The sequence below is a fragment of the Fusarium falciforme genome, chromosome 12 (assembly GCF_026873545.1).
Source record: "Fusarium falciforme chromosome 12, complete sequence".
In the NCBI taxonomy this organism is placed as follows: domain Eukaryota; kingdom Fungi; phylum Ascomycota; class Sordariomycetes; order Hypocreales; family Nectriaceae; genus Fusarium; species Fusarium falciforme.
Window position 1 is genome coordinate 972,842 of NC_070555.1, and position 16,239 is coordinate 989,080.

The following is a 16,239-nucleotide window of genomic DNA, read 5'->3' on the forward strand; positions in this document are numbered from 1 at the left end:
CAGCGAGCCTATCGCCACTTGAAGGCAAACACAGCACGAGGCAGACCGACAAGGCCTTCCCCAATGCAGGGTACAGTCTCTTGTTGGGGAAGTGTCATATCCACGTCACGTACCTGACAGGTGGCTGAGCTAGTGGCAATCGTCTTGCTTTTGACAGCCCCAGCTGCCCAGCTATTTAGTGCCAGGGGCTAGCTGGAGGTGATTCAGCTGGCAAGAAGCCCGCCAAAAGCTCAAGTCAATCGGACCTGACAGCGATTCTACCCGGGCCCTTCTCGTGCACGGGGCTCGAGTCGCGTGTCGCATCCCGCTGCTTTGACCCCAGTGCGGCCCGTCTCAGGCGATCTATTGGTGCTTCTCCGTTGACGGGGAGAGATCAACTTAGCGCCTCTGCAGGGCCGTGGCTTAAGGTTCAGACCTGGAACGGCCGATCGGCTAACTCGACCCGCGGACGGGTTCCTTCACGACTGAGGTCCATCCCTGTTGGCTATCCCAACCGCTCTGTTCTTAACTTGCAAGCCTCCCCTTAGCACAAAGGCACGCTGCCGTCTTTGTGCTTTAGGCAGCTCATCTTGCCAAGTAAAACGCCGTGAAACCCAGAGCCACCGCTGACGTCTGGTGTTGATGTGCGCTCCTGGTCATCATGGACAGCGTCAAGTCCAAGTTCCATGGCCTGTCAATGGCACTCGACGGATTCAATAGCCGTGTCTCATCTTCAGGCTTTGGCCGTTTTTTCAGGCTGGAAGGCAGTGGCCATGTACGTTATTTGGCCCCTTTCTGCCATATTCATTGCTCTGTTTTGCTGACAGCTTCTCTAGCCCAAGGAGATCCCTGGCTCATCGCTGTACAATGAGATCCGCGCAGGAGCAACCACTTTCGCAACGATGGCATACATCATTGCCGTCAATGTACGATATCCGACCGATTATGCAATTTCTTGCCCAGGCACTAATCAATTGGTATACAGGCCACCGTTCTTTCACAAACTGGCGGCACTTGCCCATGCGATGAGGAGAATCGGGTGGACTGCGATAATAGCGTCAGCTACATGGCGTGCAAGGAAGGTGAGAACACATTTTAAGAGTCCATCATGCATTTCAAAATGGCTAAACTCCATCAAGAGGTCAGAAGGGATCTCATTACTGCAACAGCTGCGATTGCAGCACTCTCCAGTTTCCTCTTTGGTCTCTGCACCAACCTCCCGGTTGCCCTGGCGTGAGTCTCTTGATGCGACAAGTAAAACCGGACACTAAAGGGAAACAGACCTGGTATGGGCATGAATGCCTACTTCGCGTTTCAAGTCGTCGGTTACAATGGATCTGGCCATATTCCGTACGGCGTGGCGTTGACAGCCGTTTTTACTGAAGGTCTCATCTTCGTCTTCCTAGCCATGACGGGCATGCGACAATGGCTCGTCAAACTCATCCCAGCCACCATCAAGACAGCAACAGGAGTGGGCATCGGTCTATTTCTCACTGAGATCGGATTATCCTACTCAGCAGGCATCGGTGCCATCACCGGAGGCTACAAGGCTACGCCTTTGGCTATCGCAGGCTGCCCCATTGAGATGATCGACCCTCAGACTCAAATGTGTGATGGCGGACTCATGTCAAGTCCCAAGGTACTTGCTGAAGTTTCCAAATACGTGCGAGTTACTGACAACAACACAGCTTTGGACAGGCATCTTCGCAGGAGGTATTTTGACGGCCTATCTCATGGCTTTCCGCGTTAAATACGCCTTTATCATTGGCATTGCTCTGGTCTCTATCGTTTCTTGGCCGTGAGGATGTCCTATTCTCCCGGATCCAAAGCGCATTACTGACAAGCCATTAGACGCGGGACGAGCATTACCTACTTCCCACATACCGCAGAAGGAGAGTCGCGTTTTGACCTGTTCAAAAAGGTCGTTTCTTTCCAACCCATACGACACACACTGAATGTTCTCGAGTGGGATGTCGCAGCCCATGGGTCTCAGTTCGCGCTCGCACTATTCACCTTTCTCTACGTGGATATCATCGATGCCACCGCGACGTTGTACTCTATGGTTAAATTCTGCGGCGTTGTTGACGCCGAGGATGGTGATTTCCCTCGCTCGACTATCGCATATTGCTGCGATGCCATCTGTATCTCCATCAGCGCGCTTTTCGGCTGCTCTCCAGTCACCGCCTTTATCGAAAGCGGTGCCGGCATCGCTGAAGGAGGGCTTACTGGACTTACGTCTATGGTGACTGGTCTCTGTTTCTTCGTCTCTGTCTTTTTCGTCCCAATCTTTGCGTCTATCCCACCGTGGGCGACTGGTCCAACTCTGATTCTTGTGAGTGGCTTGAGGAGACTTTCACCCTCTGCGCACATTCTAACAGAATCTACAGGTCGGTTGCATGATGGCTCGACAAATGACTCAGATTAATTGGCGGTACATCGGCGATACCCTTCCTTCATTCGTCGTGATCGCTTTTGTACCATTCTCATACAGTGTCGCCTATGGCCTCATTGCGTAAGTTGACACCAATTGTTTCCAGGCACTCGACTAACAGCATGTTAAGGGGCATGTTTCTCTACGCCGCCATCAATGGATTGGTCGGGTTAACTGTACGGTTATCTGGCGGAAGAATAGAGCCGCGTGAGTACGATCTCAAAGAGTACTGGACTTGGAAGGCGCCGGGAAGAAAACCCTGGTTTGTTCGAGCTCTACGCAACGGAGGCTGCGTTAGCAAGGAGGATAACGAGTCGAGCACGCGGAGGTTTGACAACAACGGCTCCGATTGCGAAATGTTCAGAGTGGCGTCCACAGAGCGAAAGGACGAAGGGACAGATGTGGCTGTAACGATGCCGATGAGGACGCTATCATCCTTTTCACGACGATGAACAGAACTAGATTCGGGATTGTCTTCTAAAATTTTGTTTTCGACACGCCTCTGTTTACCTATCTAACCATATTGTTTGAGACTAGTAACCCTGGGGGCGAAGACATGGGCCGTTTGTTCTGGCAGCCTGCCCGCCCACTTCCACGGGCTAAAAGGATTTGTCCTCTCATTCACCAGCTCCAATCTACCAGGTGAACTGGTTGGCATCACTTTAGCGTGAAGTATTGATTAAATGCCCCATATTGGTCGCTGATTATGTCTTAACGAACGACACTCCAAGCCGTTTCTGGCTTCATGAACGCGGAGTCGCAGTCCATCAATGGATCCCAATCCTCGAGTCGATGACCCTGAAGACAGCGGCCAAGAATATATTGGACAATCCCACTCAACTCAAGAACCTGAGGTCCTCCTCCTACCTGCACAATCTCAGCAGCTCCTAGGACGTGCTTCATGGCCATTGAAAGATCGCCGAGCATAATCTTCATAGCCAAATCAGTCCACGGTTCTACTTGTACGCGTTGCTTGAATTCTAAACATGGACCTTACCTCATCAATACTCAGAACCAATGCCTTTGTCACCGCCATGCGACCTGAGGCTGGTCCTGTTGCCGAAATCGTCTCCCGGAGGCTCCGGACGTAGTTTAGCTTGTATTGGATCGCAAGCGGCCCAAACTCCTTCTCCGATTGGACTATGTATAAATGACGGCATGCCGCGAGAAGGAAGCCCTTGAGAAGTTCGACTTCGGTTGAGGCAAAGAGTATCCAATTTTGTTTCCTGTAGTGGTAGTCTCCACCAAGGTGTTTCATCACGGGACAGTGAAGATCCAGATAGGGAACGACGACGTTTACATCTTGAGGCAATGTTAGCTTGGAGTTACGTTTACAGACAAAACTTAGCAATGGTAACACAAAGAAGGGTCGCTCACAGTAGTCAAACATGAAAACCTCTTTGGAATCAAGCGATCGAATAAAACTTGCCAGGGGTTCGTGTTCGAAGGCGCCAGGGATGACTCTCGGAACCAACGGTCTTGTTTCATCTAGGCTAGCTGAAGATTGCTTATCCTTAGTAGAAACCGCTGCTATCTCCTGTGACGCTTTTGTGTTGTTCTTTTCGCGCATATAGTTGGCCATCCGTAGCCTTCTGGCTCGTGCATGGGCGGTACGCGCGGCATGAGAGTGGATTTGTCGGCTTGAGCCCGCAGACGAAGAGGGTTGTACTGGGGGTCGAACGTTAATAAATTCCATCGTTTCAGAGAATTAGGTCATGAACAGTGAATGTTTAATCACTACCTCAAACCAGTCGATTTACATATCTGCCGAGATGAGCACACTGAGTGCTGGGTCCTCGTCAACCCGCCATTTGTCAGCGCTTTCAGACAGAAAAGTGACTAAGACTTTCTCGGCAAAGTTGCCAAGACTTGCTCCTACTACATACGGCCTAGTTCACTCTCGCAGTCCACCATCCCTGGCTTACATATCTCTTTGCTTGCGCGAAGACTACCAACGCGTACTTTGCAAGGATCTAAACCAATTACGGTTAGTGGCTCACTTAGCTCACTCTGGCTGCAATATGACAATATCAGCCTTCTGCTAGATCTGTGAGGCGCTTAGATAGTGCCTTAGCAGTGGGGCGAGTACGCGTTGGTAGTCTTCGCGCAAGCAAAGAGATGATACGAGACCTGGTCGCCAATTTCCTCGTACACGGCTTCCAAAGCCGCAACCACGTCATCAGGCAGCGCGCCCTGCTCAATCATGTCAATGTTTGACTCAAGCTGCTCCGGGCTCGAAGCTCCGATGATGATGGCGTCCCCGAGGGCCTTGTTCAGCTGGCTGTGATACGCCGTCCACCGAAGAGCGGCAGCATGGCCACTAATTCCATGGCCAGATGCGACCTCAAGTGCCTTTTCCGTGGCAGCCATGATTGATGGCCTCAAGTAGAATTGAGAATAAATGCCACCCAGAATCAGCTGCAGAAAACCCGGGAATGTTAGTTCCGAAAAGCACCTTGATTGGGATAACACACCGATTTATCGTATCGCCCACCCGCCTTGACCTTCTTGTGGTTACCAGCAAAGAATCCAGCGGCTGCAGGGCTGTAGGCATAGAAGGCGATGCCATTCTTTCGCAAGATAGGAAACAGTTCCTTCTCACCACCCCTCACAATGAGGTTGTACTGGCCTTGGTAAACGGTCGGCTTGACAAAGCCGCGTTCCTCGCAAATTTTGAGGATGGTCTGGACTTCCTCGGCCTTGTAATTGGATAGACCCCATTGCTTGATCTTCCCTTCCCTGTGTGCTTGATCCATAGCTTCGCAAGGCTCCTCGAACTTGGTGGCCCGGTCTGGCATATGCAGGTACTCAATGTTGATCTGTTTGATCTTCAATGCCTCCAAGGACTCGTCGATCTCCTTCAGAATGTTTGCCTTAGAGTGAGTGCCAGGCTGAAGCGAGTTGACTTTGGTGTCGATGACGAATCTGTCGCCCGCAGCAACCGCCCCCAACCTGGGTTCAGAACTGCCTGGGGCATGAGGGGAGTAGGCACGTGCGTTATCAAGCTGACGATAGCCACGAGCAGCGAAAGCGTTGATAAACCCATTGACCTCATCAGGACTGTTAAAACGAGCCATGGGGTCAATCGATGTGTCACCGACCTGTGAGGTTCGTTAGGGATGTCATCTGAGCATACCACTTTTCCTACCACCACTTACGTTCGCTGTCCCAAGTATCAGCTTGATGGTCGATTCTCTGGTAGAAGCCATTGTGCTTGAGATGATGGGCAAAGAAATGGGAACTGTGGATAATTGCCAAAGAACGTTGAAAGGAAGAGATTTCAAGAGGATGATGCGTATTTTCAGTGTGCTTGGGTTCGAAAAATTACGAGGATTTAGAGAGCCTTTTATGCTTCGATTGTGTCATACTCATGCCAGACAACAGTCTCCCAAGACTGTATCTCGGACTATGGTGCTCGCAATCATCTTTGGATGCCAAGAAATGCGCCTACTCTTTTAGGCAATTATTTGGGTCCCCCAGTCCAGCGCCATTGAGTCTCACCCCAACATTCTACGCCACGGATTCAATCAGATTGTATTTGTAAGAAGAAACCGATTTGACCGGTCCTTTTGCCAAATGTCGGTGTAATTGAGTAATCACACAAGTTCTTTACCCGTCCTTGAGCCATTGTCCTGAGTCCTTTACGTAGTCTCAGACGCTCTTAGCTGCGTGAAGGCTCCGAGAAGCAATGGGATTACGCGCAAACCAGACAACATCTTATCCCAGCAGCCACACTAACCGTAATTAGATTAGTTCGCCGTCGGTGGAACACTTCACATCCTCAAGATCGATCACTTTTGCTTGCCCTACTACGTAGTAGACCGATACAGTAGCTAATAAGTACTGGGTCCCAGTTATGTAATATCCAAGAGAGAATGGCAAGAGAAGACGCGGCGTGAAAGACTATTTTCAGTGAAAGTCCCTCACCAGTGGGCGTACCAGTGAATGGGCGCGGTGATTACATGAGCTTGCCCAATCATGAGTGACGAGAAAGACAGCAAAAACGGTGTCCCGGCCTCGGCCACAAAACAAAAACAGCGGCAACGGCTGGGGATGGCAGTCGAAAAGGATCAACCAACGCCAAGAAAAAAAAGACAACAGCCTTCTTCTTCTACAGAAGTAAAAGGCAAAAACATACAACAGCGGGGATTCGCTGGTCGTCACCGACCCAACTACTAATCCGCCCCTCACCGGCTTATCTATGGGAGAGCGGACGGGATCCCGAGTTCTCCGGTGGGTATGGTCGTATGTACCAGTGTTCCCGCAGAACTGGACTATATCCAGAAGTGTGATAGCAGACTCCCTTGTTTCATAGCAAAACGGTACTTGACGCTGCTCGTCTTTGGCACTATAGAAAAGGGAGAAAATTCTCACCCGAGTTTTAGATCATGATTATTATTCTCCCAAATGGGTGAGGTTGTTACAAGTGTCGTGTTGGATGAGGGCAGATATGGAGATCTCCCAGCTGAAGCGAAGATCGAACATCCTTCGCAAGAAATCCACGGTTGGCTCCCCTCCGGATCTCAAACCTTCATGACAGATCACTACTATCTAACTCAACAATACTGAAGTCGAGATAAGTGATTGCTTACCCGTGAATCAATAGCAATGGATATGGAGCCGTGATACGGAGTACACATGCTTTCATTGTTGAACGCTGCTAACCTGGAGCGTGGATAAACACCCAAGGTGAGAAATCCCAGATGTACCCCGAGATCCGCGAGAACCGCCCAAGACAGTTCCGCACTGTGCTGCCCTACGCCGACCTCTCCTCGCCTAACAGAAACCAAGCCACGCAAACAAGACGGGGCAGTAGAGCAGCTGAACAGGGAGTCGCAAGCCACAATCCCCCAGCCCCCTGTTTTACCTCCTGTTTGCCCAATGTTAGGCGTTCATCCGATGAATGAGAATGCTGGCGTTGCGGTGGGAAGTCGCCCTCAGATTTCCCACCGGAATTATTGGCCCCGTCGTGCACAGATGGATGCTCGTGAGCAGTCATCCCCGAGCTCAACCAAGTTTGAGTTCACCCCACTTTGAGGGGTGAATGATGAAAGCAAGCGAGTGCGATGACGATCAAGCAGCAGTCAGAAAAGGAGTCAGGAGAGAGGCATTGTCATGGGAGGAGGGAGGACGTACTCCCAGAGCCATTCACGCAACGCATTCTCTCTCCATGAAAGTGGAGAGACGCCTTCACTCCCATCTGCCTTCCGTACTCTGAGGACATGATCAGTCCACAGCAGCCCATCACTCATCAAGCACGGGTTCCGTGGTCTAGTTGGTTATGGCATCTCGTTAACACCGAAAAGGTCCCCGGTTCGATCCCGGGCGGAACCACATTTTTTGCCGTCCACTCAGATTTGACATGGGTTGTCTTTTTGCCTGATGGAATCGTCCTTGGAGGAGACCTGGTAGAAACGAGGATGCGAACCGGGACCGCCTCAACGGAACAGCAAGTTCCAAGTTTGCGTTAGCGTGCCATGTACTTTTAGATCATCTACATCCCCTTTTTGCAGAGCTAGCGCCTCAACACCACATCAACAAATGACGCCGAGTTCCTTTGCGGCAGAGATGCAGGTAAGCATTAACACGATGGGTTATATTTGCTTTGTATAACTATCTATTTGTAATTGCCTGACTGTTGATTTCTGCGTTTCTTTCAGCAGGTACTCAGGAGATTTGAGATCAACCCATCCTAGGTTTGGCTCAGATTGTTTCCAACCCAGTCGGTCACGAACAAGTTGTGAGTAGGTCTTGACTTCCTCGATCGGGTAGCTGAGAAAAGGGATTTCCTGGAAAATGTCAGCGAAGCCATACCGTGCATCGATTTCTGTTTCTCACCTCCTGACGATGCACGCCGCTGCACATGAACATGATGTGTACAGTCCTGCTACCAGTTGGCAGGGAGTACTCTCCCGTGCCATGATAGAGACTTCCTAGCATGACAAAAGCTTCTCCACGTTTGAGCTCAGCATCGACAACACCAATATCACCGTTTGGTCCGAAATCGGGTTTGTCATCTCCCCAAAGGTGAGAGCCTGGAACCACACGAGTCGCTCCGTTGGCTTTGATGGTGTCGCACGCGGGGACAAACAGACCCAATAGCATGTCTCGCCCCTTGGAGTACTTTTCGGCTTTTTCATGTCTTGCGTGGTGATTTTTATCGTCTCGGTGCAATTTTTGTGCACTTGTTCCCGGCTGCGAGTCCATTGTGATGGAGATGGAGAGCAACGGATGGGACTTGGTGACCGACGGCTCACTTCCATACCAACACGTAGTCTCGAGGCCGATGAAATGCTCCGCAATATCCTGCCCTGGTCAGCCGGGATGCGGATTCAAGAGCTAATCTTCGGACGAACACATACTTGATACAAGGAGTCCGAAAAGAACTTCTCTCTGACTGTACGACTCCTCCTGATCAGACGTGTGCATATCGCGGTGCCGCCATTCAAGGCGCCAACGGTACTTCCGGCTACGGCCTTGGAGGCGTCAAGATAGGGTTGGACCTCTCTCTGTGCCTCATTTAGGGATTCTGAATCTGCAAAGTCCTTGATCATCACACAACCGTCCTGTTCTATGGCTCGGATAAACGCATCCAGCCCGGCTTCTCGAGAAATCCTCTGAATCATGGCGAGTTACGTTGATGAAACACAACAGTCTTGAAATAAACACGGACAGTCTCGTCACCACGCGAGGTTTGATTAGGATGGCTTGCAGAAGACGAGACCGTCTTATCACCGGCTTTAAATGCCGATACCATATCCGTATCTACGGCAAAGATAACCAGAAAAGGAAGCCATCAGCGACAGATGCGGGGTAGGTGAGTTGATATCAAAGGATGTCAATGTCGGCAACCGAAGTAGGATTTGTTACGGGGGCGATCCCGGTCATCTTCCAAATCCTTCAGCGGCCTGATCTTATAATTACTCAACTGGTGCAACATTCTACTCGAGAAAGGCCAGCTGTGACCGAAAGATACAAAAAACCTAAAACTCCTTTCGTATTATTAATGGATAGCTAAGAGAAGTAAATGATATAGGCGTTTTATTACTCTCATTGTCCCGATCCAGGCAAATAAATTTCACGCAACTTCGCATCTCGCAGCCTCCAGCTTCACCAGCTTCGACCTATCCACACTTCTGGGTCTGATATCGCACGGAAAGGGCAAAGGCCGTGGGTTCGGTGTTGGCTCGTACTTCATGTCGATAACAACAGGCTTGTTGGTTTTCGGATCGATTGGCTTCTTGACTTCGCAAGCCCATGCAATCTGGGCCACCAAGATGACCAACGTGCGCTCTGCAAAGTCGTATCCAGGGCATGCTCGACGACCGTAGCCGAAAGGAGTGAAGTTTTGACAGTTGGGGTGCATAGTAAGTGGCTCCTTGTATGTTGGATACGAAGGTTCAAGCCAACGGGCTGGGTTAAATGGTTGTTGGTCTGGGTATGTATCCTTGTCCATGAGAATGGCGCTTGTGTGGTTAGCTGGGGTCTTTATGGGCAAGAGGATGAACTCACGCATAATTCGCATGAAACACGGTGTCTTTTGGGAAGAAGTAGCCGTCGTAGATGTCATCTTCCTCAAGTCGGTGAGGGATACCAAGCTCTGCCATTATCGAGCGATACCGAATGCCCTCTTTGACGACTGCCCTAGCCATCGGAAGATTGGGGATATCTGCAAAACATGGGAGTCGATCAGGTCCGACGACCTTGTCAACATGCATCTGCAGCTTTTCCTGCCACTCGGGGAACTCCATCATGAGGTACAGAAAAGTCAACAATGCGTTGTATGGTGACCTGGTTCCGCCGCCAATCATACTGTCGAATGCGTACCCAGCTTCCTCATTACTGATCACATACTCATCTCTGTTTTCAAAGAAATGCCGATAAGTGCTGGGGCTTGCTGTGCCCTTCTTGACGGAAAGCTCGATCTTTTTCTGAAGTTTGAAGATCTCGTCGTACGCCTTGTTCTTGATCCGCTCCATATTGCCAAGTGATGGGACCAACCAGGTTGGCAGGTAGCGCAGAAACGGAAAGACGTTTCCAGGGTACTCATCTGGACGGAAACACTTCATTGCTTCGTCGATGAAGGAATCAGTCTCGGTGATGAACGGGTCGTCTGCTGAAGACACACGGAAGCCCAACATGGATCTGGTAAGGACACCAAAGGCATAGCGCTTCATGTGGTTATCGAAGTCACTGGGGTCATCAACAAGATCATGCATGGTAAGCTTGGCCTCCTCTTCGATCAGCTCCAAGTACTTTTCGTTGGAAGTGATGGAGATTGCGCTATGAATCAGTTTTCGCTCTCGCCTCCAAGCCTCTGATGGGGTATTAGCAGTGACAAGGTCAGAAAGATAGAGTTGAAGGTACCGTTCTTGGGCATCAATGCTGGGTTGAGGTCTCTGGTGATGTACGCCATCGCATGAGGTGTGCCTCTGTCAGAGTACTTGGGGCCTCGTTTCACAAAAAGCTCGTGTGCAATCTTGTCACTAGACAACACAATCTGTTTCTCGCCCAAAATGCTGAACTGAACGATGTCTCCATAGATCTTGGCCCATCTGTTGAAGATAGGAATGAGGTTTCCATCCGAGCTGGCGAGCTCAGGGGCGTTGCCGACAACCGGCCACCCTTGAGATGATCGTTAGTAAGTTTCAAGGTATGGAACTTGAACGCTCACCTTTGGGTCCTGGAGGGGCTTTCGCGCCTTTCGCTCGCCGCCTGGTAGAGGCGACACGAAAGGCGTAGATGGAGATTACACCCACGATGGAAATGAGAACTAACTGTCCGTATGAGGCTGACATGTTGGTCTTTGCAGGAATGATTGCAAGGCTTCACGAAATGGCAGGATATTGCTTTCTCTTATTTATGTTGCTAACACGTTCGTAAACATGCTGCTACGGTTACCATAGTGTGTAAGTTAGGATGATCGTCGCTTATTCGGGCGTGGTATGGCACAGTCAGCTTACTACCTGGTATGGTGAAGGCAGTTTACTCGCCTCCGATTCCATGGTTTGAACTCAATTTCCAGGACTAGCACGTAGACCGCATTTATAATCTCTCCGCTTATGTCTCCGATCCAATCGCCATTTTCTTCGACATCGGAACGTTTCAAGTGTCGATTGTCACTACAGTAGACTGCCATACTCCCGCCTATCGCTCGTGTGCTGTGAGCTGCTGGACCATGTTTCGTGCACCCATTGGAATAATGTGGTAACATAAAATCCAATAAACAGGCCGAGAGTGAGAATATGGTAGCTGTAGGGATAAGAGAGAGGGGTGGTCAGAAAGTACTACGCAGGCAGTTTGCTGAGGTGTCGGACTTAGAGACCTCGACACAAGCATCAAGGTGTCAAATAGAAATGGCCCCAAGACATATGCGTCGGGACTTCGCCTCAGAATGTTGACTCAAGATAAAAAGCAATAAGCTGAGTATCCGGACCTTTGCCAACGCAATGACCCAGGGTTCCTATTGCCTGAATGTGGAGGCTAAAGTGTATTACACGTTGGACCTGCAGAGTGAAATAGATGTCGTCATTAGGATATTGCTCTGATAATAATGGAATAGGCGTTATGTGCTAATTAGTGATACCTGGCTTAGGTAGAAGATGACACACGCATCTATTCTCGATTTGCAGGCTGCGCACTGGCTAGATGTAGACGACTCTCTTCCATACTAACGCATATCTGGTTCCTCCTTCGTCATATGTAGGAATAGTCCAGTGGTAAGTTATACTGATCACTAGTTACGCAGCATGAACGAGTTAAATATGTCAAAAGAATGCGAGAAAAATTGTGCCTGTGTCTAGCTAGACATAGCCCTGGTGAATATATAAACCACTCAACTCCATTGCTAATTCCTCTTGTCCCTTGTAGCAAAGCCGCTCCAACTCTACCAACCCCGCAACATCATCATCCACAGTTGTCACTATCTCTTGACAACCGACAACAGGCTCATCATGCCCATCCAGATTTTGGTCAACGTAGTAGCGTTGCATTTCCCTTCGATTGATTCCGAAATTCGCCACCTCCTCTTGTTCTAGCAAGTGTCGATGTGACTCTAGACCATGCTGAATCTTGGGAAGACTGACGGATATATCCATGTCGGTCCTTGTTGTCAACGGCTCTAACATCGACATGATCGTGCGCTCGTCGACGATGGACCAGAACATGTTACTCTGGTGATCTAGCCAGATATGAAGCCTTCGTAGCTCTATAGGTGGAGAGAAAAGTGGTGCTAAATGCAGCCATGCAGCTGCTTGTGTTCCCCAAACATCGATGGACTCGTTCAGACCCGGAGATCTTTCAGAAGCGGTATTAGTCTCAATGATATCTTCAAGTTTTGCTAAAAACACTGGTGGAAGCTGCAGTGTGAGATGGAGTTCCCTAAAGCAGAGAATTGAGGATGTCAAAGGACTCGGCAACTGAGAAGTTATATTGAAAAAGCCCCCTGGCTTCTGTAGCATCTGCATGAGGACATCTAGGTTGGTAACATGAAGAACCCGGTTGTGGATATTAAGTTGAAGAACTTCGAGGTAACTAGAAGCAGCCATATTTTTGTTATTGCAGACCTTTGGATATCAGTTGTCATTGACTCACAGTTGCTTGCAAGTGAAAGCGATGGCCAAGTCTAGACGAGAGCCTGGCCTCTGAGCTTTGTCCATGCTCAAAGCCCGTTCTTCGCACAGCCAGTGAGGACCCCAGGAGGACTCTAAGCGACGCACCCATACAGTGTCAGACATTGGGTCACCTGTCGCCTGTCTTTCGGAGCCGTCTTCATCGTCGCTTGAGGCTCCGACACAAGCGGAACACCGTAGCCTTGCTCCATGCCTGAAGACGTGGATTCCATGTGGCAACAGGTGTTCATAAATGATGTGCCGGATCTCGGCTGGTGCAAGAAGGAGTCGGCTACCAGTCTCACCGGGTTGAAGCTCTGATGAAGACGATCGATGTGACATCTTGCGAAGAAATGAGTGAGAAGATGAATCTTGGAGAAGAAGGAGTGATGTTACGATGCTGACGTACGCTTGGGACTGCGCGAAACCGCGGCGGGGTAGCTGTGTTCGGCAATGATCCAGTCTGGAGGTCCCTGGCAAACCGTGCGTCGAGTGCATAGCAAGCTGGGCAGGTCAATACTCATCCTGAATACGTTCTGTTCTTACTAGGACTTAAGGTATACCGCGAGTGCCTCTCGGGATAATCGAGAATCTGTGTTCATATTGAGCGGCAGCATTGTTGATTAGGTAGGGAATACCCCAATTATCCAAGTATCTCCACTCAATCGTAAGTATCTCTTTAACAATTTCTTCTCAGGGTAGGGGGACGGACATCGACCACATATTAACTTGTATGTGGTCCGAGGTATCTTTCCTTTCCCCAATCAATGGTCCTTGTCGCGATTTTGAGCCTCCCTCCCCAAATGGCACTTCACTGCCTCCCAGGTCCAAGAATCCACCCACTCCTTTCTGCGAGTAGACACTGCTTGAACTACTACGTTCATGCATTGTCTAATGGTATTCTCTGGTTAAACACACTTTCCCGAAGAGATCAATCTTTAGAGAGGCCACTGGAATCTTACTCGTTGTGATGACTGAAAATCTTGTTTGGCACCAGCTTGTCCATAGTTGAAGGCTGGCATCTTGAAGGGGCTGGGAGCAGATTGTCTAGGCGACACGCCCAAAAGCGTACCAGGGAGGTGAAATGCCATAGCCACGGCGGTTCTTTTCCCCCTTGCCTCGCTGTGCGTCAGTGATGGTGCTTGTTGTATCACCAGTCGCGACATGTGTACTAATTGGGAAGCTGTGCCGCCTCAGGGTGTCACCTTTCGTAGACCAAGTCTGCCAACCTCGTGCATTACGCAGAGACGATCAGTCCTTGTCTGGGCAATTGAAAACCACCCCGCTTTAGATCTCATGCACTGATATCACGTCAGCCGGGCCCATTGGCAGCCAGTTTGGAGTACAAATATGCACAACTGAGACAACCATTCAACGTTGAGTTGATTCATGAACACCAAGACGACACATATAAGGTCCTCTTCGACCCCTTCATTGAATCATCACACCCGTTGTATGATATCCCATGATACAGACAAGACCGACGGAGCGAGACATCCAACACCCCCCAAGCCCCCGTCCAATCTATCGGAGAGCATGCATCCTCTCTACTGGTTACTCAACCTTTGCGCTGCGCCAGAAATATGTAGTGGCGCCATAATCGAAGCCAACACGTCTAGCCAGGAGCCTTTACCTCCTAGCCAGGACCCGTGGTACACGGCACCCTCTGGTTTCGAGTCCAAACAACCCGGCGATGTTCTTCGTATACGATCTGCACCAGGAAATCTCACAGCTGTTGTTGGCAACCCATCTGCAGCCTACCATATCCTCTACCGCACTACCGACTCCAGAGACCAGCCCTCTTGGGCTGTGACCACACTATTCATCCCTCCATCTTTCTACTTCTCGCCTTCAGGCAAGGCAGCTTTGCTGTCCTACCAGTTCGCCTACAACTCAGCCAACCTCGATTCCAGTCCATCCATTGGCCTGTACTGGAGAATGGCCCAGAGGGAGTTAAATCTTGGTATCAAATCCAATGCTGATTTCATCAATTGCATGCTCTCCTTGGGCTGGATTGTCAACACGCCCGACTTTGAAGGTCCGAAGGCGTCGTTTGGCGCAAGTAAACAAGCGGGCCATGCGACTCTCGACAGCCTACGTGCGGTACTGGGACTGATAAACCCACACGGCCACACTGAACCTAACACTGCTATATGGGGGTATAGCGGCGGTTCCTACGCCACCTTGGCTGCAGCTGAGTTGCAAGCACAGTATGCTCCCGAGGTTAAAATTGACGGAACAGTTCTGGGTGGCCAAACCGATAATATCTCGGCCAGTTTCGACAACTTGAACAAGAGCCCCATTGCTGGGACCTTGATCGCCTTCTTACTGGGCGTAACTTCGCCATATCCTGAAGCAACGGCATATCTCGAGAGCCACCTGGTCCCACATACGAAAGAAGAATTCTTATCATTGCGCCACATAAATGTTGTAGACGCGGTGAGACAGTTCTTAGGCAAGGATATTTACGCCTACTTCAAGGGAGGGGCCGCGGATCTACAGGACCCGGCTCTGAGAAAGATCTATGACGAAGATGTCAAACTTGGCTATAGAGGAGTTCCAAAGATGCCAATGTTTGTGTACAAGGCCGTTGCAGATCAATTCTGTCCGGTGGACCAGACAGATGCGACAGTAGCCCGGTTCTGTCGTGGGGGTGCCGACATCACGTACGAAAGGAACACGGTGGGAGAGCATGTTTCAGAGATTGAGAATGGGAAACCGAGAGCGTTCAAGTGGCTCTGGAGTGTGTTTGATGAGTCTTACGAGCCGTCCACTACTGGGTGTAGAATTCGGAATGTGACTGTGAAGGTCGATTCCGAGACTCAGTAGAAGGCTTTCGTATATTTCGCTCCAACACAAAGTTCTAATTGAATCCGAACATGGTTTCTTTCATGCATCTGGCTGAATACATTGCCTTGTCACCTTACCCAGAGGGCCACGATGAATCGCAACTCCACAACGGGTTTGCCTGAGGGAGCAGGAATGAGCTCATCACGGGAGAAACAGCTTAATGACTCCACATTGAGATCAGCCTCCGCTAGGCGACGATATTTATGATGCTGTGGTAATGATAGGTTACGGAGGTAGCTTGGCCACTTGGCAAAACGTGGTCGAGACAGAGGCATGCGTTTCATGTGATTAATATGCGTTCATATTCTAAACAACGCTCAAAGTCTGGCTATGAATCTCCCATTCCCAATAAATCATATCCCCTTCTAA

The 16,239-nt window shown here is 49.9% G+C and overlaps 6 protein-coding genes and 1 pseudogene across 7 annotated transcripts, besides 1 other annotated feature; 2 read left to right on the plus strand and 5 right to left on the minus strand.

The window, feature by feature from the left end:
• Nucleotides 1–640: 640 nt before the first annotated feature.
• Nucleotides 641–2,862, plus strand: NCS54_01406700 (Hypothetical protein; the record flags this gene model as incomplete). Its single annotated transcript, XM_053159230.1, has 9 exons — nucleotides 641–754; nucleotides 816–905; nucleotides 965–1,061; nucleotides 1,119–1,212; nucleotides 1,261–1,618; nucleotides 1,668–1,777; nucleotides 1,831–2,311; nucleotides 2,367–2,491; nucleotides 2,541–2,862. 9 exons carry the CDS (start codon nucleotides 641–643, stop codon nucleotides 2,860–2,862), a joined length of 1,791 nt encoding a protein of 596 aa, XP_053015205.1.
• Nucleotides 2,863–3,121: 259 nt separating this feature from the next.
• NCS54_01406800 (Hypothetical protein) lies at nucleotides 3,122–4,106 on the minus strand (the record flags this gene model as incomplete). The annotated part of the gene is made up of 3 exons (XM_053159231.1): nucleotides 3,122–3,340; nucleotides 3,408–3,712; nucleotides 3,788–4,106. 3 exons carry the CDS (start codon nucleotides 4,104–4,106, stop codon nucleotides 3,122–3,124), a joined length of 843 nt encoding a protein of 280 aa, XP_053015206.1.
• A 374-nt stretch (nucleotides 4,107–4,480) lies between these two features.
• NCS54_01406900 (Aldo-ket-red domain-containing protein) lies at nucleotides 4,481–5,619 on the minus strand (the record flags this gene model as incomplete). Its single annotated transcript, XM_053159232.1, has 3 exons — nucleotides 4,481–4,828; nucleotides 4,885–5,511; nucleotides 5,569–5,619. 3 exons carry the CDS (start codon nucleotides 5,617–5,619, stop codon nucleotides 4,481–4,483), a joined length of 1,026 nt encoding a protein of 341 aa, XP_053015207.1.
• A 2,427-nt stretch (nucleotides 5,620–8,046) lies between these two features.
• On the minus strand, nucleotides 8,047–9,036 carry NCS54_01407000 (annotated as a pseudogene). Its single transcript has 3 exons — nucleotides 8,773–9,036; nucleotides 8,249–8,716; nucleotides 8,047–8,199 (listed from the first exon to the last, which is right to left on the minus strand).
• Nucleotides 8,047–9,036: a sequence feature.
• Nucleotides 9,037–9,488: 452 nt separating this feature from the next.
• Nucleotides 9,489–11,208, minus strand: NCS54_01407100 (Hypothetical protein; the record flags this gene model as incomplete). Its single annotated transcript, XM_053159233.1, has 4 exons — nucleotides 9,489–9,876; nucleotides 9,923–10,727; nucleotides 10,778–11,035; nucleotides 11,085–11,208. 4 exons carry the CDS (start codon nucleotides 11,206–11,208, stop codon nucleotides 9,489–9,491), a joined length of 1,575 nt encoding a protein of 524 aa, XP_053015208.1.
• A 2,113-nt stretch (nucleotides 11,209–13,321) lies between these two features.
• Nucleotides 13,322–14,042, minus strand: NCS54_01407200 (Hypothetical protein; the record flags this gene model as incomplete). Its single annotated transcript, XM_053159234.1, has 4 exons — nucleotides 13,322–13,362; nucleotides 13,430–13,493; nucleotides 13,864–13,911; nucleotides 13,983–14,042. 4 exons carry the CDS (start codon nucleotides 14,040–14,042, stop codon nucleotides 13,322–13,324), a joined length of 213 nt encoding a protein of 70 aa, XP_053015209.1.
• Nucleotides 14,043–14,556: 514 nt separating this feature from the next.
• On the plus strand, nucleotides 14,557–15,849 carry NCS54_01407300 (Hypothetical protein; the record flags this gene model as incomplete). Its single annotated transcript, XM_053159235.1, has 1 exon — nucleotides 14,557–15,849. One exon carries the CDS (start codon nucleotides 14,557–14,559, stop codon nucleotides 15,847–15,849), a length of 1,293 nt encoding a protein of 430 aa, XP_053015210.1.
• Between the last annotated feature and the right edge of the window lie 390 nt (nucleotides 15,850–16,239).